Source organism: Drosophila ananassae (assembly GCF_017639315.1).
Source record: "Drosophila ananassae strain 14024-0371.13 chromosome 4 unlocalized genomic scaffold, ASM1763931v2 tig00000061, whole genome shotgun sequence".
In the NCBI taxonomy this organism is placed as follows: Eukaryota; Metazoa; Arthropoda; class Insecta; order Diptera; family Drosophilidae; genus Drosophila; species Drosophila ananassae.
The window spans coordinates 5,017,225-5,043,863 of NW_025319038.1; the positions used below are offsets into that span (position 1 = coordinate 5,017,225).

General features: G+C 35.6%; 1 protein-coding gene across 10 annotated transcripts; it reads left to right on the forward strand.

The window, feature by feature from the left end:
- On the forward strand, nucleotides 1-23,027 carry LOC6501768 (putative dual specificity tyrosine-phosphorylation-regulated kinase 3 homolog). 10 transcript variants are annotated; one of them, XM_044717701.1, is made up of 6 exons: nucleotides 3-1,195; nucleotides 1,270-2,150; nucleotides 10,571-11,144; nucleotides 20,236-20,607; nucleotides 20,665-20,724; nucleotides 22,520-23,027. In XM_044717701.1, the coding sequence occupies exons 1-6, from the start codon at nucleotides 790-792 to the stop codon at nucleotides 22,690-22,692; spliced, it is 2,466 nt and encodes an 821-aa protein (XP_044573636.1). In that variant the 5' UTR covers nucleotides 3-789; the 3' UTR covers nucleotides 22,693-23,027. The 10 variants fall into 10 exon arrangements, with proteins under 10 accessions (XP_032311718.1, XP_014759321.2, XP_044573638.1 ...); XM_032455825.2 differs by having other exon boundaries at nucleotides 20,665-20,718; nucleotides 22,514-23,027; XM_032455821.2 differs by lacking the exon at nucleotides 22,520-23,027 and having other exon boundaries at nucleotides 3-348; nucleotides 475-1,195; nucleotides 20,665-21,231.
- The last annotated feature ends 3,612 nt before the right edge of the window (nucleotides 23,028-26,639 follow it).

Here is a 26,639-nt window from a genome sequence, read left to right on the forward strand (position 1 = left end):
TAGGCTATTTTAAGATTTTGGTATATTTTAGTATATTGTAGGGTCTGTCTTAAATGTGTCACGAATCGTGTTCGTAAGGAAGTTGCGTTTTGTATGTGTAATACATATATACAATATATGTATATAAAGTGATTTTTTTCGATGTATTTGATTAATGTACTTTAGAAATTGTCATCCTAATTAGAAAATACTTACACTTACATATATACTTTTAGCAGGTGTGATTGGTATATGTAGCAAATGTACACATATGTATATTTACTTACATATAAATATGTATGTAAATATATACCTTTTAAATTCAACTTTTTGTGCAAATTTGTGCAATTTAGTGCAGAATAAAAAAAGGTAACGGAACACGCAATTTTATATGACCTGTCGGATGTATGTACATTTAATGCCACAAATTAAAAATAACGATATTTTTTCGTGTGTTTGTGTATAATAACATATACATACATATATTTTATCCAGCCAGAGATAATTATACATATGTATATACTTTTTATAAGAACCGGAACGACAATATAAAAGCGGTTGATAAGGAAAAAAAATATTTTAAAAGTTTAAAAAATTTAAAACTACAATGAATTATAACATCGAACAAAATACTTAAATTGTTAAGAAGTAAAACAAACCTTAAAAAAACCTAAAAAAGGTTTTAATACTGATAAAATTGGAAATTGAAATTTTTGAATATCCGAAATCAACTGAAGAAAGCAACCAACTTTATTAAAAAGTACCTTAAATAATAAGATTGCTATCAATGTTTTGCGTGTCTGGCCCAATATGGTTGGTTCTAATAATAAAAACAATACCATTCAATTGTCTGGAATGAACTCAATTCACACTGGCTTACATTCAGGAGAAAATACATTGAAGGATATTTCCTCAAAAAATTTAACAATTTTTAAAGTTCCTCAAAAATCCAAAACGATACCATATTTCAAAGTTCAAATGCTTCAACAAAGTCAGAGCCTTCATCAAACTAATTCTCATAATTCGAATCTTGAGCAATACGATGATATTGCGGTGCCACAATTAAGTAGTAGCTGTGGATCATCGACTATGTTTCATAAACGGAAAGATTTTCCAGCTCAGTCAAATACAAAACTTATTAATTTTGCTGAAAATATTCCAAATTTGCAACGAAATTCAACTACCGATAATTGTGAACTCTCGGAGTCGATTCAAGGTACATAGCTTTAATACTCATTTACATAAATATTCAAATTAAAAAACATTCAATAAATTTGTTGTTTTTTCCAGCTCATTCCTTGCCTATGGCAGCAGTCATTTCGACAAAATCTGATTCTGCCACCAGACGAAATTTAGGGGAGGAATGTTTAAGCACTATTTCTGGAAACTGTAATCCAATTGAAGAAACACAATACAAGTCGCCGATTTTGTTGAAAGATAATCTATTAGTTCAAAAGGACTGTTTTTCATTTCACCAGCAGATTATTATGTCTGGACAACAGAAAATCGCTTTACAAGAAAAACCAAAAGTTCTGGTTGTTTCTCCCCAACAGGTTATGATTTTGTACATGCATAAACTGACTCCCTACGAGCGTACAGAAATACTCGCATTTCCTCAAATATATTTTATTGGTGCTAATGCAAAGAAGCGCCCAGGAGTCTACGGACCAAATAACTCAGATTACGATAATGAGCACGGTGCATATATCCATGTACCACATGACCACGTTGCGTATCGTTATGAAATGCTTAAAATTATCGGTAAAGGCAGTTTTGGTCAGGTCATCAAAGCCTATGATCATAAGACCCATGAGCATGTGGCGTTAAAAATAGTTCGGAATGAAAAGCGTTTTCATCGCCAAGCTCAAGAAGAAATAAGAATTCTTCATCATTTGCGTCGACATGATAAATATAATACGATGAATATAATACATATGTTTGACTACTTTACATTTCGTAATCATACTTGCATAACATTTGAGCTACTTAGCATTAATCTTTATGAATTAATAAAAAAAAATGGATTTAAGGGCTTCAGCTTGCAATTAGTAAGAAAATTTGCGCATTCGCTTCTTCAATGCTTGGATGCACTTTATAAAAATGACATTATACATTGTGATATGAAGCCAGAAAATGTTCTCTTAAAACAACAAGGCCGCTCTGGTATTAAGGTAAGTGAGTTGAAGACATAAAATTTCTCTTCTTGGTGATCATGAAATTTCTGGGTAAACTACATGTTAAGCTAGTCAATTTTCATTCTAGGCTTTAAGATTCTTTTAATACTCTGAACCCCCACGTACTAAATTTCATAAGGTTCGGCCGAGACCATCCTATAGCTGTCATAGAACGATCGGAATTGGCATAACTTTGGTGTTTTCTAAGTTAGAAAGGTGGTACTTGGTACAGATTCAATTTTGGGTAATCCGATCTCGCAAATTGCATAAGGATCGGCCGACTATATCCTATAGCTGCCTTATATCAACTGCGGCTCCGCCCGATATCGATAAATAAAAAATTTCGTTCTTTGACATTTTGATTATAGTAATAGACATTTGATCTTAAAGAAAGTGAAAAGGATATTTACAAAAGCTTTCTAACAAAGAACAGCATTTGAAGTTTGCTTCATTGGTTGTAAAGGTACTCGTTTTTTAAATTTTGGAAATCGTAAAGCAAATGTTGTTTAAATTTTAGTAACAAACATACTTGAAGGAAATTCTTTAAAAATAGTTTTTATTGAATAATTTTTTAAAGAATCTGGATGGTTGAGACACCAATCGACGCGTATGTGGAAGCAGAATGTTTATAAACAATATTTCGTCTGCTGACACCAATGTCCCCACTATCTCCCATTTGGTTAAATAAAAATGTTTAATTATTATTATTATTATTATTAAAGGTAGAGCTGTTTACAAAACTAAACTAACTTAGTGGGTATAGCACCGGCAGCGGGACCTTTGGCTTTTATGTAAGTCTTATTGAGTTTTATGTAGATATTGAGATTTAATACATGTTTCAAGTCTTAGGGTCTTCGCAGGTTAGTCTTACTCTTAGGTCTATGAATAGTTACATTTTTCTGATTTTGGTGTTGGGATGGACTTCATATTTTGTGGAACGAATTTGATTCTTTTAGAAAATATATTATTTTTTAAACGTGTTTAGATAGTTGAGTAGGTTAAGTGGGTTTGTGTTTTTAAAAACAGAGTGTTTTATAGGATGGAGTGATGGGCATGAGTTGAGTAGGTGGGATATGGTGTTGTCTCCTTGGCAAAAGGTGCATGGGGATGTTTGTGATCCCCAACCGATGAGACGAATGAGCAGTAGACTGTAGAGTTATATGTTCTTGTCAGTTTCGCTGTCTAATTGGTACTAAAGAAAATTTACATTTATGGAACTTAAAGATATGTGTGTGTGAGTATACATGTTGTGGATTATAAAGCTAGTTGGTATAGAAAATATAAGGATGAAAATATGGGCTAACTTATAAACTATGTATCGATAGTTCCTAAACAGTTTGGTTCTGGGTGAAGTTTTGTGTGGCCTAGTCTGAGGCGTATTATTTTTATTTGGTCGAGCCTGCTCGATTTTGGGTTAAAAGAGGTTATGTATTTGTCGATGTTCGTGTTGTCTTGGCTGCATTTTTCAAAGTTTTTTCCCTGCCTTGTCGAGGATTCTGACCTTAAATGTTTGTTTATGTCTGTTAAATTTATGTTAGGGGTGAAAATAAGAGGGGCTTTCGCTACTGATTTAGCGGTTTGATCGGCTAGCTCATTGCCTGCTATGCCTCCATGGCCAGGAATCCACAATATTTTTATTTTTGGTACTAGCTTTGTCAGAAGTGATCTGATTTTGTTTGAGTAAAAGTTTTTATTGGTAGTGTTTGCTATAGAGTCAATTGCTGATAGGGAGTCAGAGCAAAACATGAATTTACCCCTCAAACTTTTGACTTGATCAATTGCTTCTTGGATGGCTATTATTTCGGCGGAGAGTACTGATGAGAAAGGGGGTAGCATACCATATTTTTTCATGTTATTTTCTGTTGTGACTGCGTACGTTATTGTGAAATTTATTTTTGATCCGTCTGTGAATATAAACTTGTATGATTTGTGTCTGTCTTTGGTATGTTCGTATATTTTTCGATATGTGTCTGGGGATGTTGCTTGTTTCTTATGGATTCTTAATGTTGTATCTATGAGATTGGGGATCCGCCAGGGAGGATTGAATTTTTGTAGTTTTGTGGTTGGTATGGTAAGATTAGTGATTGGATGAGTTGTATTGTTCGGTCTATGGTGGTTAGGTTTTTTCTGATATTTCGGTGCTTAACAAATTACTGTATGGGTGTGTTAAGCATTACTGTATGGGTTATAGTACAAGTGCAGTTGCGTTTTTTTCAGATGTTTAGGTGTTGGCACTTTGCTAAGGAAAGGGATGCTCCGGAATATGAGCACCAAGTCTTTATATTATTTAAGATGTAGTCTAAGTTGAGGTTTTTATTTCTGTTTTCTGGGGCCTGTCGCAAGAAATTTTTGCGTCCATTTTCGTTGTATGAAATGAGAAGTCTATATGTTGTATGGTTAGTGGTAGATGTAGTTTATGGGGGTGGGTATGTTATTGGTTCATTGTATGTGTGATTCTTGAAGAGCGATGATGTGTGGGGAGTGTTTCTTCATCAATATAAGGAGTTGGTTATAGTTATTGGAGTAACCTTTTAGATTCCATTGGATTATATTGAGGAAAATTTGTGCGGTGAAGATCGGGTTAAGTTAGGAAAGGGTTGGTGGATTTTAGATGGTGTTATATGGTGGATTATAGTCGCTGTTATTAGTGTGTTTGGTTGAGGGTTTAGTTTTTGATTTGGACGGGTTGAAGTTAGTGGAAAGAGAGTTTGACTTATCGTTGGAAAATATTTTTAATGTTAAGTTCTTAGTAATTTAAGATAAGTAAGGTGATTTTGGTGAGGTGTGTGTAATGTCAGTATCCATGATCTCGATGTCGTCTTTCTCTTTCTCCATTTGGTGCTTTAGTTGAGGTTCCGTGGGATGTTGATTTGGTTATGGTGTTTTGCGTGTGATCTTTTTGTGTAGTTTTTTCTGTTGTTGTAATGGCATTTGAAGATTGGGGTTTTGTTTGGTCCTGTGTTGTGGTGCTGGTCAGTTTTCTTGCATAAGTGGCTCTAGTTTGGTATCCATGTCGCTCGAAGTATATCCTGAAGGCAGTTTTGTGGTTGAACTTCTCGGTAGTTTTTATGGCTGTAAGTTCTTGTTGCTTAAGGAATGTTGGACATTTACGGTCGAGCGGGCTGTGTTGGGAGATGATTTCCGGATTTTTCTCGCAGTTGAGGGATTTTTTATCTTTTTGGCAGTGTAAGCCTTCAGTGGTGTGTTTCTCTTCCGAGCATTTTGAACATATGTCTGTGCTTTTCATACGGGAGCTGGGTGTCCAAATCGAAAGCACTTTTTGCGAGAGTGGTATGTGGTCACGCCCGCGAACAGTTTCATATCAAATTCGAAGTATTTCGGGAAGTTTGTGGGATTCAAATGTAAGAATTATTAGGCCAGTTTCTGTTAGTGGATCGGTGCTATTGGTGTTGGTATTGTTGTTTGTGGTTTGTTTCTTCATTATTTTTTTTACTTTAATGACTTTTTGGGGTTTAAGCTCGTGAAGGATGGTCTCAATGTATCAATCAATATATCGTTGATCAATTGATATATCAATTGATCGTTGCTGTAAATCACTCCTTTCGAGGAGTTTAGAAGTTTCGAGGACTTTTATGTTCCGTAGCGAGAATTTCCATGTCTGCGGTTTTTTTTAGTTTGAGCAGTTTTGTGGCTTGAAGGTGTGTTTTTGTTTTCATTAGGAGGGTTCCGTCTCTTGTTTTTTTTTACGGAATCAACATCTTCTCCGCAGGCATAGCCTATGAATTTTTGAATTAAGAAGAGGGAAACTGTCCTTAATGATTCATTGTCCTTTCTTTTTACTACTAAGCATTTCGAAACTATGGAATTATGTTGGTATGTTTTTGAGTTGTATTGTCCTATATCGGGTGGTTTGTGCATGGTTACTTGCAAGGGCCTTGGACCCGGGTTGAGCAAGGTACGTGTGTTTTTTTGTTGTTGTGTTTTTAATTTTTCTTTGTGGTCAATATTTGTATGTTCGATTTTTGCTGATAAGCTTTATGGGGTTTGTTCACGCAAGTGTTCACTTTGTAATATAACTTGTCTCTTCTGAGGTTGAAGTGGTACTGAAAAATGTTTTATATTTACACAAATTTCTCCCAAGCCGTTTGGCTTTTGGAATTTTTTTTTTTTTTTTTTTTTTTTTTTAACAATACCAGTTGGGCTATGAAACCATATAAAATAATCATAATATGCTTAGCTGCAGCTGTTGTTTTTAGCATGTATTCGGCTCTGTTTTGCCTCCCAGTTTCGCATGCTCATTATTGTTATTTGTGGCGTTTGCGCTATGTGGAGCTTTGGTAGCGCTTCTGCGCAAGCTCTTGGTTTTGTGTTATTGGGATTTGGAACTGATTGGAGCCGCATAGATTAGGGTTAAATTGAACCCAAAATAAAAATATTGAAACCCTGATTTGAAACGCGTGTATTTATTCGGCTGCTATAAACTATTAATAACTATTACCTATTACTTATAACTATTAACTATTAATAGCTTAACAATACCCTTCATTTGATATATAAATCACTCAGATCAAACGCACCCAGGAAATTTTTAATTCTTCGGATATATATATATAACCGAAGAATTACAAATATTTATATATATATATATATATATATATACGAAATTAAATAAGTTAATTTCGGAATTTGATTGGTCTGATTTACTGGCATGCGAAGATATAAACATCGCATCACAAAAATTTTATTACACTTTGAACATATTTTTCGACGTTTGCGTGCCGAATCCGCCTTCGTATACAAGGCACCATATAAATTTAAGGAACAGTATGAGTAGACTTTTAAATAAACATAGAGTATCTGGCTGTATAGTTTGTTATTCAAGATACTTAGTAGTTCGGTCCAATTTCACCGTGCATAACGCAAAATAAAAATATTGAAAACCTGATTTGAAACGCGTGTATTTATTCGGCTGCTATGTTATAGGAGTTATATTCGCCGCTGCCGGATTCTGTTTACTCAGGACCCGAAACAATTGTATAACTTTGTAAACACCAAGCGTAAACATGTATCTTTTCCCCCACTGCTTACGTTTGAGAACTCTTATGCGAACACGGAATAAGAGTTCTTTGCACAGTTTTTTTTTTAGTGAGTGTAGTCTCAGCCTTACACTTATAATATCGAATCAGCCAACCTTATATTTTGTTATCGGATCCTCTTAAGGTTAAGCCCGTGTATTCTCCAGGCCCTGATGGAGTGCCAAGCTGTGTTCTGAAAAACTGCGCCGAAGCTCTGTGCAAACCGCTCGTTAAACTTTCTGGATCACTTCGATCTTTCCCCTTATGTGGAAGGAATCCTTCATTATTCCGCTGCATAAAAAAAGGAAAAAATCCGACGCTGCAAATTAAAGAGGCATCTGTAAATTGGCAGAAATTCCTAAGCTTTTTGAAAAACTTATCACTCCACATTTGCAACACCTATGTAGTTCAATAATAACTTCGTGCCAGCATGGCTTCATGAAGCGCCGCTCCTCCACTACCAACTTATTGGAGCTAACAACATTTATCACGGATGGGTTCCCCGGAATGGCTTACAAACAGACATAATTTACACTGACTTCAGTAGAGCATTTGACTCTGTTAACCATTCGCTTCTTATAAGTAAACTCAGTCTTTTGGCATTCCCAACTGATCTTCTTGTCTACGTTTCGAGCTACTTATCTGGGAGAACCCAACGTGTCTTCTTTAAAGATGTTACCTCGCGTTTAGTCTGCGCAACATCTGGGGTGCCCCAAGGAAGCCATATTGGACCGCTACTTTTTACACTGTTTATTAACGACTTGCCCCTTGCCTTAACTAATTCGCTTGAACTAATATACGCTGATGACGTTAAGCTATGCCTTCAATATAAATTCAATAGTGCCCAATCTAGACTTCAATCCGATTTGGATAAACTTCAGAATTGGTGTTTAGCAAATAACCTAAAGCTTAATAGATTGAAATGTAAACTCATGTCTTTTTACCGTGTTAGTCCTCACCAGGCTATGTACTTTCTTTATGGGAACTCCTTAGAACGATTAACTCAGATAAACGACCTAGGTGTCCTATTAGTTTTGAGACTTAAATTTACCGACCATATATCCACCATGGTTAATACAGCTTTGGGTGTGCTTGGTTTTATTAAAAGATGGTCAAAAGAATTTAATGACCCGTACATAACTAAATCGTTATATACATCATTGGTCCGTCCGATTCTTGAGTATGGATCGTGTGTCTGGAGTCCTCAATACGCAGTACACCAAGATCACATAGAATCTGTACAAAAAAACTTCCTTACTTTTGCGCTTTGGGGACTTAATTGGGATGCAAATCTTTACCTCCCCTCTTATAGTAGTAGACTTTTACTAATCAACTTACCATCATTAACAAACCTTAGAACAATGCTGGGTGTCATGTTTCTATACAATCTTATTTATGTAAATATAGACAGCCAGCATTTACTAACATGCTTAAATTTTAACGTTCCTAGTAGAAGGACTTGAAACTTTCTTCCTCTACTCCTCAGCCATTGTAGTTCGACATATGCCCAACAAGATCCGTTCAGGGTATTATGTTCGGACTACAATGGTCTCTACCACATCTTGTCACCTTGCTCTACTAATAATCTTAAATCGCTTATATTAACCGCCTTATCTGAGCAACACTCTTCCTCGTGATATCTTTCTCCTACTTTTCGCTTAACTATCTCGGATCTTTTCCCGCGATTCGAGCCGTACGTCACGCGGCAGCGTCCCTCGGTCGGTTGGACGGGAAGTGGGCTGTACGTATGCAGTGGGAACCGCGCAAAAAAAAAAAATTTTAATTTTTCCAATTTTATACCCTTGCAGAGGGTATTATAATTTTGGTCAAAAGTTTGCAACGCAGTGAAGGAGACATCTACGACCCTATAAAGTATATATATTCTTGATCAGGATCACCTCCTGAGTCGATATGAGCATGTCCGAGCAAAATTTCATAAGGATCGGCCGACTATATCCTATAGCTGTCATACAACGATCGAAATTGGCATAACTTTGGTGTTTTTTAAGTTAGAAAGATGGGACTTGGTACAGATTCTATTTTGGACAAAATAATCTGATTCGTCAAATTTCATAAGGATCGGCCGACTATATACGATCTTCTATATATCTAATAATATAAGATGCGTGGCGCCACCTAGCGGACTGCGACTGAACTGCAAGGGTATATCAACTTCGGCTCCGCCCGAAGTTAGCTTTCATTTCTTGTTTTCACAATTTTTAAGTGAACACAATATCGGTTTGTCACATAAAATTAACTGAGCAGAGAACAATGAGAAGCTGTCAAACAATGAATCACGTACCGGCGCCTACTATTATTGTAGTCTCCATTTTATTTAGAAAACGTTTGTATGGGAAATAGAAAAATGCTGTTTGAGGATTTTCCCGGCAATTATTCGAATTTTTCTCACCTTTTAAACCTTCCCTAGACCTTCCCTAACACTGTGTAATTGGGAAATTATTATATTAAAAATAAATGTAGAAAATCGGACGTTTCAACTTTGAATGAGTATTCCAAAGATACGGTTACTGCTAGATGCCATTTTTATACCCTTGCAGAGGGTATTATAATTTTTGTCAAAAGTGTGCAACGCAGTGAAGGAGACATCTCCGACCCTAGAAAGTATATATATTCTTGATCAGGATCACCTCCTGAGTCGATATGAGCATGTCCGTCTGTCCGTCTGTCTGTCTGTCTGTCTCAGTTTTGGAGCTATTGAGTTAAAACTTTGCACACATCCCTTTTTTCCTTGCAGGTAGTATATAAGTCGGAACGGCCGGGATCGGTCGACTATATCCTATAGCTGCCATAGAACTGATTGATCGGAAATGCCATAACATTGGTGTTTTTTAAGTTGGATGGTTGAGACTTTCCACACATGTTATATTTGGCCAAAATATCTTGTCTACAAAATTTCATAAGGATCGGCCGACTATATCCTATAGCTGTCAGAGATCGATCGGAATTGGCATAACTTTGATGTTTTTTAATTTAGAAAGATGGGACTTGGTACGGATTCTATTTTGGACAAAATAATTTGATTTGCCAAATTTCATAAGGATCGGCCGAATATATCATATAGCTGCCATATAACTGAATGATCGGAATTGGCATAACTTTGATGTTTTTTAAGTTAGAAAGATGGGATTTGGTACAGATTCCATTTTGGGCAAAATAATCTTATTTGACAAATTTCATAGGGATCGGCCAACTATATCCAATAGCCGCCATATAACTGAACGATCGGAAATGGCACAACTGCAAGGGTATATCAACTTCGGCTCCGCCCGAAGTTAGCTTTCCTTTCTTGTTTTTAATGATTTATGTAATAATTCATAAAATATTAATAATATACGTTTTTTTAATATATTTTTATTGTAGGTTATAGACTTTGGCTCGTCGTGCTTCGAAAATCAACGCATATACACATATATTCAATCGAGATTTTATCGTGCACCAGAGGTTATATTGGGAGCCAAATATGGCAGAGCTATTGATATGTGGTCTCTGGGTTGTATTCTGGCTGAGCTTCTATCCGGACATGCCTTGTTTCCAGGTGAAAATGAAAGTGACCAACTAGCCTGTATTATTGAAGTATTGGGCATGCCAAATAAGAATATATTAGCAAACTCAAAAAGATCGAAATCTTTCTTTAGTCCCAAAGGCTATCCACGTTATTGTACTGTCCGCACAATGTCTGATGGAATGGTAGTGCTAATTGGTGGACAATCACGTCGTGGTAAACCTCGAGGCCCTCCTTGCTCTAAAAGTCTGTCAAAAGCGCTCGACGGTTGCAAAGATCCTCTATTTCTGAATTTTATACGTGGGTGTTTGGAATGGGATGCTGAAAAACGACTGACACCATCTGAGGCGTTAAAACATCCATGGCTTCGACGTCGCTTACCTAGACCTCCAAGCGTCGGTTGTAATGTTAGCGGTGACCAATCACCGAAAGGTATAAGAAAAATAACTATATTTATTCAGGAACCGTAATCAATATAAAAATACATATATACATATATTTGTAGTATTTAAAAATCGTACAAAAAATAACATACAAATTTGGATAAAATTTTTCATTTTCCAATTAAAGACTTGGTTCTTACCGATTTTAGTCGCAAAACCCTCGCCCTAAACTTAGAGTATGGCCTAAAGACAAATTGTCTTGCATTACGCAATCGTTTCTTTTCCGGTACACCTAGCCGATTAAAAAACCCTCAAAAAATATAACAACAAAAATTATGCTAAGGAACGAAATCGTCAGCAAATCAGAGCTTGTGTGACTTGTGTTTTTTTTTATTTTTGGAAGCAGAATGAACTGCTCGTTTTAAAAATTTGCTTGCAGTTGAAGTAGCAAAAACCAAAAGTAGTGCGACTTATGCTATTTTAACTGAAGTTTTTTTTAATATAAAATTCAAACCAATCCTAATTTAGCAATTTTTTGGATAAAAACTATCTAATTAAAACAATAACTTTTGGTTGGTGTATCATTTATGCAGATCGGACGTCCACAGGGTTAGGCATGAGGTTCGTCACCTACGTGGTCTACCGTCCACAGTGATGTCTCGTCTATTTATATTTTTAAATAGGTCAAAGCATGACAACGAGTTCATAATGAATTTTTAAAAATAGTGAATCTTTTGAAATACCATGTTTTACATTTGTATTTTCCCTGCCTATGTCTTCAAAAGGTTTCTGAAGACGTCATTAGGAGACTTCAGCCCTGCCAAATTAATACGCTATAACGTCTAAAAAAGACGGTTAATTGTAAAAAAAACATGACCAAAAGACACAATTCCGAGTAAAAGACGATGTTTAGGCGACTTAAATCAAACAGACAAAATTCATACATTGGATAATGGGAAAATGTTTCCGTATTTGTAAAACCATGTAATAATTACAGAAGCCAACAGCAAACAATCTCCATGCATAATTTTACCTGCTCCGTATCTTAAAAGGGCCCCTGAAACAAAGACCAGAATATTTTCCCATTTTCAAAAAGTAAGTACATATACCAACTAAAATAAATAAAATGTCTTCTAGCAGTGACCTTTGGAATACTCACCTTAAGTTGAAATCTCCGATTTTCATGGCCATGACTTTTTGAAAATATAATATTTTCCTAATAGAATGAAATATTATATTTTCCCTTAAATCCAATAAGAACAAAAAATTCTTCCAAAGGTAAATGTTTTGGGGAAAAATTATAGAAATACTAGCTGACCCGGCAGACTTCGTACTGCCAGCTGTTGTTATACCCTTGCAGAGGGTATTATAATTTTGGTCAAAAGTGCGCAGTGAAAGAGACATCTCCGACCCTATAAAGTATATATATTCTTGATCAGGATCACCTCCTGAGTCGATATGAGCATGTCCGTCTGTCTGTCGGTTTCTACGCAAACTAGTCTCTCAGTTTTAGAGCTATCGAGTTGAAACTTTGCACACATCCTTCTTTTCCTTGCAGGTAGTACATAAGTCGGAACGGCCGGGATCGGTCGACTATATCCTATAGCTGCCATATAACTGATTGATCGGAAATGCCATAACTTCGTTGTTTTTTAAGATAGAGGGTTGGGACTTTCCACACATGTTATATTTGATATCTTATGTACAAAATTTCATAAGGATCGGCCGACTATATCCTATAGCTGTCATACAACGATCGGAATTGGCATAACTTTGGTGTTTTTTAAGTTAGAATGAAGAAGATGGGATTTGGTACAGATTCTATTTTGGGGAAAAAAATCTGATCTGACTATAAACGATCCGCTATATATCTAATAAAATAAGATGGGTGGCGCCACCTAGCGGACTGCGACTGAACTGCAAGGGTATATAAACTTCGGCTCCGCCCGAAGTTAGCTTTCCTTTCTTGTTTTTTTTTGTTGCGTTCAGAAACTTCTTTTGTGAAATTTAAAAATTTTCAAACTTAAAAAAATTATCTGATACAGTAAGAATTGAAGATAGCTAAAATTAAGTTTCGCGGAGCTGACCAAATAAATTAATTAAAACTATTAAATGACTAATGACTTTTTACAATTTGTGACTCTGAAATTGTTTCGCGATCGCGATTCACTTTTGTTTAATTTCAAGACGCGACATTAGATCCCCCAAAGCGCACGCGAAGAATAATTTGATTGGATTTGAACTTTGTGGAGCGGTAAAAAATTTAAAATTGACCCTTTGTCGTTAGGAACACACCTAAATTGCTTTGGGTGCACAACATTGAGTGATTATAATTTAATAAGAATTGTATTGAATAGCAATAGATAACACAGTGTTACAAAATAAACAAAAGTGAATGAACTTTTAAAGTGAGTATACTGGACTTTTTGGGTCGAGTATATCACAAAACCATGTTTGAAATATTTGTAACACCCTCAAAATCTTCTGTAAAGCTTTACTAAACAAGCAGAACCTGCAATAGATACGTTTTGAACAAAGAAACAGTTATAGATAGCCATGACTTTTTGAAAATATGAGATTAAAAACTCCAATTGAATTGAAGAAAACATTGTTTAACCACCTATAATAAATTCAATAAAATTATTTCGAGTTTTCCCTTAAATCCAAAATTAAAACATGGTGTGATCTACAGATTACAATAAGAAAATATAAATCTTCCATAGGAAAATGCTTGGGGAAAAATCATAAAAGACAAAAAATTAATGTAGAAAATCTGAGATTTCAACTTGGATGCGTATTCCAAAGATATGGTAACTGCTAGATACAATTTTTTAATTTTAGTTGATACACATACATTTTAAAAATGATATGTACTAGAAACAATGATGGTCATCGCCATTACACGTCCTACATAATTCAATATATGGTAAAATTTGATCAATTTCTTCTCTTAGGTGTACCGCGGAAACTGTGGGTGATAGAACCTATGTTTGTTCTGGACTTTGGTTCAGGAGAGCTTAAAGGTTATGGAGCAGGTGAAATTATGCGTGGAGATTTTTTGCTGTTGGCCTGTGCAATCGGTGTTTATTTCTATTCACTTAAAAAAATAAAAATAATAAATTGCAATTCATAGATCCGTATCGCTTTCGCGTGTGCAGTGATATATTTGGAGGTAAAATAATAATTTTATAATTTTTTTCTTCCAAACATAGCCCTGCTCTGCTTCTTCATCTCTTACGGTGTTGTCTCTATTCTATTGCTCCTATTTCTCGCTCAATAGAGATTCTTATCTTTATTCTTTACATTTTACAAACTCGCACTTACTGCTCTTTTCAATCTCCCACTTTCGTTTTCCTGGTGCAGTGGTGCAAGGTTCATAAATATTATTAATAAATTAATTATTGAATTTTTAATAATTTTTAATAAATTAATTATTTAAAATCTTAATAATTATGGAATTTAAATTGGTCTGTGCATTGAAGTCTTGTAATAAGACAATCTCATCTTCTTAGCCTACCATCCATTGCTGGCTCTGTGAAAACGTTTTACACGCTAAGTGTCCCGGGTTCACGGCCTCAGTTTCGGATGCAATCTCGCGTAGGTCTGGTCTCCACTTTTGCTGTGACGGTTGTCGTGCTGTTCAGGACGAAATGAGATCGTTCATGAGGCAGACTAAAAGCGGATTCAAGGAGTTGATTAGTGGTTTCCGTAAAATCAATGACCAACTCTGTGCGCCGATACACAGTTTAGTAGTCTTCAACTACTAAACGAGTCTCCAAAGCGTAAGAAATCCTCTTTTAGTGATGTGCTTGTGGCGAATAATCTTCAGCCTGCTCAGCCGACAACTATGCAACCGCTCATATCTCTGGCCACCCCGAATATCTCAGGATTAATGAGCAACTGTCCGATATGTCCTCTGTGGCATCGTTCAAGTGATCCCAGACCCAATAATTCAAACCCCTGTAACAGTCACCAAACAGGGAAATCAACCGCCCGGACCCCCGGTACGTACTGATGCCACTGTACTAGTTGCGGCGGCACCAAAACCCTTGCAGGTGATCCCACCATCGAAACATATATTTGTTTCCCGGCTTGCCCCTGATACTTCTGAGATTGATATCTCGGCTTACATCAAAGCCAAAACACCAGGCACACGTCATCTTTCAAAATACGTGTGGCCTTGCAGATGTTCAAGACGATTTGTTCCGCCAGCTTTTGGCCAGAGAATATTTTCGTCCAAGAACATCAGCCAAGTACGGTGAAAAAAAAATGACCAAACCTGTGGGTGTAAAACTCCCACATGTTACGACCACTGACCAAGCATCCACTTCATCTTCCTCAGTTTTAAAAAACTAATGTCTTCTCTAACACTTACCTATCAGAATACAAGAGGGTTACGTAGTAAACTTCCCAAACTGTATTCTGATAGTTCTTTCTTTGCATCTCACATTATTGTATTTACAGAAACTTGGTTAAAGCCGGAGATCTTAAGCTCCGAAGTTTTTCCTAGTAGGTACACCACTTTTAGATGTGATAGAACTCTGCGAAGGGGAGGAGGAGTGTTAATCTCTGTAGACTCCAAACTCGCTTCTGAAGAGGTAAAATCACAAGAGTTTGGTGACATTGCATTCCTTTGCATCAAAATCACTTTGTCCGATCAATCTTTGTATGTTAACTGTTCTTACATACCACCTTCGTCCGAACCGCCAACATACTGGCAACATTTGTCCGCTATTCGATTGGTTTTCGATCGTCTGTCTGATGGTGACCAGCTGATAGCTCTGGGTGACTTTAATATCCCAGAACTTATATGGTCAAATGTTGAAAATTCACCGTCTTTACAGCTTAACTCCCACCACGACTTCTCTGTGGGCATGTTTGACATGTCACTCGGGCAAATTAACCACGTTAGAAATTCTTTAGGTCGGCTGCTGGACTTATGTTTCGTTTCTGACCCTGAGGATCCATATCATCCCACTCTTGAGCTTTCAATTGAAAACACTCCTTAATTGACCTTAAGTCTACACTTAAATCTCATAAAGTTCGTTTCTTTCGTAAGGCTGACTTTATGAAATGAAATAAGTTAATTGCGGAATTTGATTGGTCTGATTTACTGGCATGCGATAAGCATTATATATAAACTTAGCATTACAAAAATTTTATTTCACTTTAAACTCAGTTTTTGACGCTTGTGTGCCGTGGAAATATCCGTCCGCTTCAACGAATCCGCCTTGGTATACAAGGCATCTTATCAACTTAAAGAATAGTATGAGTAGACATTTGAATAAACATAGATTATCTGGCTGTACAGTTTGTTATTCAAGATACTTAGTAGCTCGGTCCAATTTCACCGTGCATAACGCAAAATAAAAATATTGAAAACCTGATTTGAAACGCGTGTATTTATTCGGCTGCTATGTTATAGAAGTTATATTCGCCGCTGCCGGATTCTGTTTACTCAGGACCCGAAACAATTGTATAACTTTGTAAACACCAAGCGTAAACATGTATCTTTTCCCCCACTGCTTACGTTTGAGAACTCTTATGCGAACACGGAATAAGAGTTCTTTGCACAGTTTTTTTTTTAGTGAGTGTAGTCTCAGCCTTACACTTATAATATCGAATCAGCCAACCTTATATTTTGCCCATCTTTCGATCAAAGTGATGTGTTATCGGATCCTCTTTAGGTTAAGCCCGTGTATTCTCCAGGCCCTGATGGAGTGCCAAGCTGTGTTCTGAAGAACTGCGCCGAGGCTCTGTGCGAACCGCTCGTTAAACTCTTTAATCTATCGCTGGAAACTTCGATCTTTCCCCTTATGTGGAAGGAATCCTTCATTATTCCGCTGCATAAAAAAGGGAACAAATCCGACGCTGCGAATTATAGAGGCATCTCTAAATTGTCAGCAATTCCTAAGCTTTTTGAAAAACTTATCACTCCACATTTGCAACACCTATGTAGTTCAATAATAACTCCGTGCCAGCATGGCTTCATGAAGCGCCGCTCCACCACTACCAACTTTTTGGAGCTAACATCTTTTATCTTCCGATGGCTTCCGGAATGGCTTACAAACAGACTCTGTTTACCATTTGCTTCTTATAAGTAAACTCAGTCTTTTGGGATTCCCAACCAATCTTCTTATCTGGATTTCGAGCTACTTATCAGGGAGAACCCAACGTGTTTTCTTTAAAGATGTTACCTCGCGTTTAGTCCGCGCCACATCTGGGGTGCCCCAAGGAAGCCATCTTGGACCCCTACTTTTTACACTGTTTATTAACGACTTGCCCTTTGCCTTAACTAATTCACTTGTACTTATGTACGCTGATGACGTTAAGCTATGCCTTCAGTATAAATTCACTAGCACCCAGTCTAGACTTCAATCCGATTTGGATAAACTTCAAAATTGGTGTTTAGCAAATAACCTAAAGCTTAATAGATTGAAATGTAAACTCATGTCTTTTAACAGATCTAGTCCTCACCAGGAGGCTATGTACTTTCACTATGGGAACGCCTTAGAACGATTAACTCAGGTTAACAATCTAGGTGTCCTATTAGATTTGAAACTTAAATTTACCGACCATATATCTACCATGGTTAATAAAGCTATGGGTGTGCTTGGTTTTATTAAAAGATGGTCAAAAGAATTTAATGACCCGTACATAACTAAAACGTTATATACATCACTTGATTCTTGAGTATGGATCGTGTGTCTGGAGTCCTCAATATGGAGTACACCAAGATCACATTGAATCTGTACAAAAAAACTTCCTTACTTTTGCGCTTTGGGGACTTAATTGGGATGCAAATCTTTACTTCCCCTCTTATAGTAGTAGACTTTTACTAATCAACTTACCATCATTAACAAACCGTAGAACAATGCTGGGTGTCATGTTTCTATACAATCTTATTTATGTAAATATAGACAGCCAGCATTTACTAACATGCTTAAATTTTAACGTTCCTAGTAGAAGGACTTGAAACTTTCTTCCTCTACTCCTCAGCCATTGTAGTTCGACATATGCCCAACAAGATCCGTTCAGGGTATTATGTTCGGACTACAATGGTCTCTACCACATCTTGTCACCTTGCTCTACTAATAATCTTAAATCGCTTATATTAACCGCCTTATCTGAGCAACACTCTTCCTCGTGATATCTTTCTCCTACTTTTCGCTTAACTATCTCGGATCTTTTCCCGCGATTCGAGCCGTACGTCACGCGGCAGCGTCCCTCGGTCGGTTGGACGGGAAGTGGGCTGTACGTATGCAGTGGGAACCGCGCAAAAAAAAAAAATTTTAATTTTTCCAATTTTATACCCTTGCAGAGGGTATTATAATTTTGGTCAAAAGTTTGCAACGCAGTGAAGGAGACATCTACGACCCTATAAAGTATATATATTCTTGATCAGGATCACCTCCTGAGTCGATATGAGCATGTCCGAGCAAAATTTCATAAGGATCGGCCGACTATATCCTATAGCTGTCATACAACGATCGAAATTGGCATAACTTTGGTGTTTTTTAAGTTAGAAAGATGGGACTTGGTACAGATTCTATTTTGGACAAAATAATCTGATTCGTCAAATTTCATAAGGATCGGCCGACTATATACGATCTTCTATATATCTAATAATATAAGATGCGTGGCGCCACCTAGCGGACTGCGACTGAACTGCAAGGGTATATCAACTTCGGCTCCGCCCGAAGTTAGCTTTCATTTCTTGTTTTCACAATTTTTAAGTGAACACAATATCGGTTTGTCACATAAAATTAACTGAGCAGAGAACAATGAGAAGCTGTCAAACAATGAATCACGTACCGGCGCCTACTATTATTGTAGTCTCCATTTTATTTAGAAAACGTTTGTATGGGAAATAGAAAAATGCTGTTTGAGGATTTTCCCGGCAATTATTCGAATTTTTCTCACCTTTTAAACCTTCCCTAGACCTTCCCTAACACTGTGTAATTGGGAAATTATTATATTAAAAATAAATGTAGAAAATCGGACGTTTCAACTTTGAATGAGTATTCCAAAGATACGGTTACTGCTAGATGCCATTTTTATACCCTTGCAGAGGGTATTATAATTTTTGTCAAAAGTGTGCAACGCAGTGAAGGAGACATCTCCGACCCTAGAAAGTATATATATTCTTGATCAGGATCACCTCCTGAGTCGATATGAGCATGTCCGTCTGTCCGTCTGTCTGTCTGTCTGTCTCAGTTTTGGAGCTATTGAGTTAAAACTTTGCACACATCCCTTTTTTCCTTGCAGGTAGTATATAAGTCGGAACGGCCGGGATCGGTCGACTATATCCTATAGCTGCCATAGAACTGATTGATCGGAAATGCCATAACATTGGTGTTTTTTAAGTTGGATGGTTGAGACTTTCCACACATGTTATATTTGGCCAAAATATCTTGTCTACAAAATTTCATAAGGATCGGCCGACTATATCCTATAGCTGTCAGAGATCGATCGGAATTGGCATAACTTTGATGTTTTTTAATTTAGAAAGATGGGACTTGGTACGGATTCTATTTTGGACAAAATAATTTGATTTGCCAAATTTCATAAGGATCGGCCGAATATATCATATAGCTGCCATATAACTGAATGATCGGAATTGGCATAACTTTGATGTTTTTTAAGTTAGAAAGATGGGATTTGGTACAGATTCCATTTTGGGCAAAATAATCTTATTTGACAAATTGCATAGGGATCGGCCAACTATATCCAATAGCCGCCATATAACTGAACGATCAGAAATGGCACAACTAAAAGGATATATCAACTTCGGCTCCGCCCGAAGTTAGCTTTCCTTTCTTGTTTTATTTTAGTTGGTATACATACAATACATACATACAATAAAAACAATGATGGTCATCGCAATAACACGGCCTGCATAAGTCAATATTTGGTAAAATTTTATTAATTTCTTCTCTTAGGTGTACCGCGGAAACTGTTGGTTATGGAACCTATGTTTGTTTTAGACTTTGGTTCAGAAAGCCTTAAGATGGAGCAGTTAAAGTTTTTCGTGTAGGAAAAAAAAATTTGAAATTGTCGGCTTGTGTTATTTACGGTTCTTTTTTTCTTATTGTTCGTTAATTGTACTCTTTTACTCCGGTAAATTAAAATATTTTCAGGATTAAGAATAAAAGCAATAAATGACGTAGCTACATCCTCAACCTCGCTTACATCCGTATCTCTAACAATGGAAAGAGGCAACAGTAATTGCAGTGCTCGTTTTAAAAATGATAGTATCACAGATATGGATTTAAAACTGACTAGAAGCTGTAAAACTCACGAAGGAGCACTACCTGAGATAGATCCGTTGAGCACTACCGAACTTTTAATAGAAAGTTTAAGAAAAACCGCTGTGGTTTCGCCACGCTTGTCTTCAACGCATTCGTCGGAGCCAGAGGATCTTACTTCTGTTGGATGTAACATGGGGCCATCGAGATTTTATCCAGCTTCATTGTCCTATTTACCCCACATTAATAATAATGGGACTGACAGTAAATTCAATAAAAATGAGATTTTCTTATACATTTTTAACTTAAATTATATTTCAGGATCATCTGTTTCATTAGAAACATCGGTCAATTCGATAATACAACTTGAAAAAGGAAAACATTTCAATGATCAAGGCGATTACTCTTCAAACACCCCTAATCTAAGTAACACAGATGAGAGCTTTGCTTTTGCTTTAGATTCCGTGACGAGAGATCCTCCAACGTCATTGCTAAATTCATCGAAATCCATAGAAATTATTGGGAGCTCAAGCGTATCTCTTAATGCAAATAAATTAAAAGCACAGTCAAATGATATGTAAAAAACTTTGACAATATGCAATACTCTAAGACTTAGAGACAGTTGTTATCTGATTTATTAACAACTCACTGCCATACAAGTGATAGTATAAGTGGTTAAGTCTTAACCCTGATTTGCATTGTACTGGCATTTGTTTGAAATGAACTGTGGATGTGCAGCATAGATCTCAAAAATAAAATTTAAGTGATTCATTTTAAATAAACAGCGAATAACCCTTCATTAAGTAAAATACACTAAAAATGTTAAAAAAAATTTTGTTTCGTGTTGCGAATTTACACCAGTGTAATAAATAAAATCTTTCAATTGGAGTTTCATTTAAATTTTTGTTTACAGTGACTTACTGAATATCTGCTTTTATTTTGGGTATTCAAAAGGGTCAATATAAGCGGAAGAATTGGCTTTATCTTGATTTGTACACTGACGACAATAAATTTAAAGGTACGCATCTTCCATTTTAATCAATATATTCTGAAGAAATTAGTCCTATTTTGTTAGCTCGATACTTGGCCAATTCCGTGTTCACAAAGTTCGATAAATTTTCAAGTGGCTTGGAGATTATGGTGGCCACTAGAAGTCTGCATTCAAATCAAATCATTTAAATCGACCGTTAATTATTGAATTTTGGGGACTGATAATTGTGTCGTTAGGCGCCGCTCGACCGCAAAAATATGGCGTTAGTTAGTATAATAATAATTAGTAGTATTAGTATAAAATATATAATATAATAAAGTATAGTTATTCTTGATCAGTAACTCCCGCTAAATTTATATATGCATGTCCGTCTTTCCATCTGTCTGTCTGTTTCTAAGAAAACTAGTCTTTCAGTTTTTAAGCTATTGACTTGAAACTTTGGGTTCCTTTGTCAGCAGTATATATGTAAGTCGGACCGCCAGCATCCTTCCACTTTCTGAAGACGTCATTAGGAGACTTCAGCCATACAAAAATTCTGTCATCCATGCCACATATCAATGTTGTCTCATCAATTCTGAATAAAACGAGACAAATTTCATCAAAAAATAATGAAAATTGGTGAAGTTTTAACGCTTTTCCCAAAAAAAGTCAATTCAACCTAGCGAGCGCTCCGGAGCATGGATGACAGAATTTTTGTAAGTTATACCGAAAAACTTGCGTCAAAATCCGAAAAACACGAATAAAAGTCGAAAACTTCAGTTTCAGGTGTAAAAATTTTGTCCTTTTTGTTTAACAAAATCGAAGATATATTTTTTTTTCAAAAGCTACAACATTTAACTATTGAAAAACACCGAACATTTTGAAATCGGTTGCCAAAAACGCGTTCAGGAATTTTTAAGAGCAAAGAAGTCCCGAAAAAGGGTTTTTTAACCGTAAATCAAGATAATGAGGGTGTTACAAATATTTCAAACATGGTTTAGTGATATTCTCGACCCAATAAACAATTCCTACTATGTCACTTCAAAAGTTCATTCACTTTTGTTTTTTTTGTAACACTGTGTAATTGGGGAATTATTATATTAAAAATAAATGTAGAAAATCGGACGTTTCAACTTCATCAAATGTAGAAAATCGGACGTTTCAGGATCATCTGTTTCATTAGAAACATCCTTGAAAAAGGAAAACATTTCAATGATCAAGGCGATTACTCTTCAAACACCCCTAATCTAAGTAACACAGATGAGAGCTTTGCTTTTGCTTTAGATTCCGTGACGAGAGATCCTCCAACGTCATTGCTAAATTCATCGAAATCCATAGAAATTATTGGGAGCTCAAGCGTATCTTTTGAATGCAAATAAATTAAAAGCACAGTCAAATGATATGTAAAAAACTTTGACAATATGCAATACTCTAAGACATAGAGACAGTTGTTATCTGATTTATTAACAACTCACTGCCATACAAGTGATTGTATAAGTGGTTAAGTCTTAACCCTGATTTGCATTGTACTGGCATTTGTTTGAAATGAACTGTGGATGTGCAGCATAGATCTCAAAAATAAAATTTAAGTGATTCATTTTAAATAAACAGCGAATAACCCTTCATTAAGTAAAATACACTAAAAATGTTAAAAAAAATTTTGTTTCGTGTTGCGAATTTACACCAGTGTAATAAATAAAATCTTTCAATTGGAGTTTCATTTAAATTTTTGTTTACAGTGACTTACTGAATATCTTCTTTTATTTTGGGTGTTCAAAAGGGTCAATATAAGCGGAAGAATTGGCTTTATCTTGATTTGTACACTGACGACAATAAATTTAAAGGTACGTATCTTCCATTTTAATGCAGGCCACTAGAGGTCTGCATTCAAATCAAATCATTTAAATCGACCGTTAATTATTGAATTTTGGGGACTGATAATTGTGTCGTTAGGCGCCGCTCGACCGCAAAAATATGGCGTTAGTTAGTATAATAATAATTAGTAGTATTAGTATAAAATATATAATATAATAAAGTATAGTTATTCTTGATCAGTAACTCCCGCTAAATTTATATATGCATGTCCGTCTTTCCATCTGTCTGTCTGTTTCTAAGAAAACTAGTCTTTCAGTTTTTAAGCTATTGACTTGAAACTTTGGGTTCCTTTGTCAGCAGTATATATGTAAGTCGGAACGCCAGCATCCTTCCACTTTCTGAAGACGTCATTAGGAGACTTCAGCCATACAAAAATTCTGTCATCCATGCCACATATCAATGTTGTCTCATCAATTCTGAATAAAACGAGACAAATTTCATCAAAAAATAATGAAAATTGGTGAAGTTATAACGCTTTTCCCAAAAAAAGTCAATTCAACCTAGCGAGCGCTCCGGAACATGGATGACAGAATTTTTGTAAGTTATACCGAAAAACTGGCGTCAAAATCCGAAAAACACGAATAAAAGTCGAAAACTTCAGTTTCAGGTGTAAAAATTTTGTCCTTTTTGTTTAACAAAATCGAAGATATATTTTTTTTTCAAAAGCTACAACATTTAACTATTGAAAAACACCGAACATTTTGAAATCGGTTGCCAAAAACGCGTTCAGGAATTTTTAAGAGCAAAGAAGTCCCGAAAAACGGTTTTTTAACCGTAAATCAAGATTTTGAGGGTGTTACAAATATTTCAAACATGGTTTTGTGATATACTTGACCCAATAAACAATTCCTACTATGTCACTTCAAAAGTTCATTCACTTTTGTTTTTTTTGTAACACTGTGTAATTGGGGAATTATTATATTAAAAATAAATGTAGAAAATCGGACGTTTCAACTTCATCAAATGTAGAAAATCGGACGTTTCAGAATCATCTATTTCATTAGAAACATCGGTCAATTCGATAATACAACTTGAAAAAGGAAAACATTTCAATGATCAAGGCGATTACTCTTCAAACACCCCTAATCTAAGTAACACAGATGAGAGCTTTGCTTTTGCTTTAGATTCCGTGACGAGAGATCCTCCAACTTCATTGCTAAATTCATCGAAATCCATAGAAATTATTGGGAGCTCAAGCGTATCTCTTAATGCAAATAAATTAAAAGCACAGTCAAATGATATGTAAAAAACTTTGACAATATGCAATACTCTAAGACTTAGAGACAGTTGTTATCTGATTTATTAACAACTCACTGCCATACAAGTGATTGTATAAGTGGTTAAGTCTTAACCCTGATTTGCATTGTACTGGCATTTGTTTGAAATGAACTGTGGATGTGCAGCATAGATCTCAAAAATAAAATTTAAGTGATTCATTTTAAATAAACAGCGAATAACCCTTCATTAAGTAAAATACACTAAAAATGTTAAAAAAAATTTTGTTTCGTGTTGCGAATTTACACCAGTATAATAAATAAAATCTTTCAATTGGAGTTTCATTTAAATTTTTGTTTACAGTGACTTACTGAATATCTGCTTTTATTTTGGGTGTTCAAAAGGGTCAATATAAGCGGAAGAGTTGGCTTTATCTTGATTTATACACTGACGACAATAAATTTAAAGGTACGTATCTTCCATTTTAATCAATATATTCTGAGGAAATTAGTCCTATTTTGTTAGCTCGATACTTGGCCAATTCCGGGTTCACAAAGCTCGATAAATTTTCAAGTGGCTTGGAGATTATGGTGGCCACTAGAGGTCTGCATTCAAATCAAATCATTTAAATCGACCGTTAATTATTGAATTTTGGGGACTGATAATTGTGTCGTTAGGCGCCGCTCGACCGCAAAAATATGGCGTTAGTTAGTATAATAATAATTAGTAGTATTAATATAAAATATATAATATAATAAGGTATAGTTATTCTTGATCAGTAACTCCCACTAAATTTATATATGCATGTCCGTCTTTCCATCTGTCTGTCTGTTTCTAAGAAAACTAGTCTTTCAGTTTTTAAGCTATTGACTTGAAACTTTGGGTTCCTTTGTCAGCAGTATATATGTAAGTCGGAACGCCAGCATCCTTCCACTTTCTGAAGACGTTATAAGGAGACTTCAGCCATACAAAAATTCTGTCATCCATGCCACATATCAATGTTGTCTCATCAATTCTGAATAAAACGAGACAAATTTCATCAAAAAATAATGAAAATTGGTGAAGTTATAACGCTTTTCCCAAAAAAAGTCAATTCAACCTAGCGAGCGCTCCGGAGCATGGATGACAGAATTTTTGTAAGTTATACCGAAAAACTGGCGTCAAAATCCGAAAAACACGAATAAAAGTCGAAAACTTCAGTTTCAGGTGTAAAAATTTTGTCCTTTTTGTTTAACAAAATCGAAGATATATTTTTTTTTCAAAAGCTACAACATTTAACTATTGAAAAACACCGAACATTTTGAAATCGGTTGCAAAAAACGCGTTCAGGAATTTTTAAGAGCAAAGAAGTCCCGAAAAACGGTTTTTTAACCGTAAATCAAGATTTTGAGGGTGTTACAAATATTTCAAACATGGTTTTGTGATATACTCGACCCAATAAACAAATCCTACTATGTCACTTCAAAAGTTCATTCACTTTTGTTTTTTTTGTAACACTGTGTAATTGGGGAATTATTATATTAAAAATAAATGTAGAAAATCGGACGTTTCAACTTCATCAAATGTAGAAAATCGGACGTTTCAGAATCATCTGTTTCATTAGAAACATCGGTCAATTCGATAATACAACTTGAAAAAGGAAAACATTTCAATGATCAAGGCGATTACTCTTCAAACACCCCTAATCTAAGTAACACAGATGAGAGCTTTGCTTTTGCTTTAGATTCCGTGACGAGAGATCCTCCAACGTCATTGCTAAATTCATCGAAATCCATAGAAATTATTGGGAGCTCAAGCGTATCTTTTGAATGCAAATAAATTAAAAGCACAGTCAAATGATATGTAAAAAACTTTGACAATATGCAATACTCTAAGACTTAGAGACAGTTGTTATCTGATTTATTAACAACTCACTGCCATACAAGTGATTGTATAAGTGGTTAAGTCTTAACCCTGATTTGCATTGTACTGGCATTTGTTTGAAATGAACTGTGGATGTGCAGCATAGATCCCAAAAATAAAATTTAAGTGATTCATTTTAAATAAACAGCGAATAACCCTTCATTAAGTAAAATACACTAAAAATGTTAAAAAAAATTTTGTTTCGTGTTGCGAATTTACACCAGTGTAATAAATAAAATCTTTCAATTGAAGTTTCATTTAAATTTTTGTTTACAGTGACTTACTGAATATCTGCTTTTATTTTGGGTATTCAAAAGGGTCAATATAAGCGGAA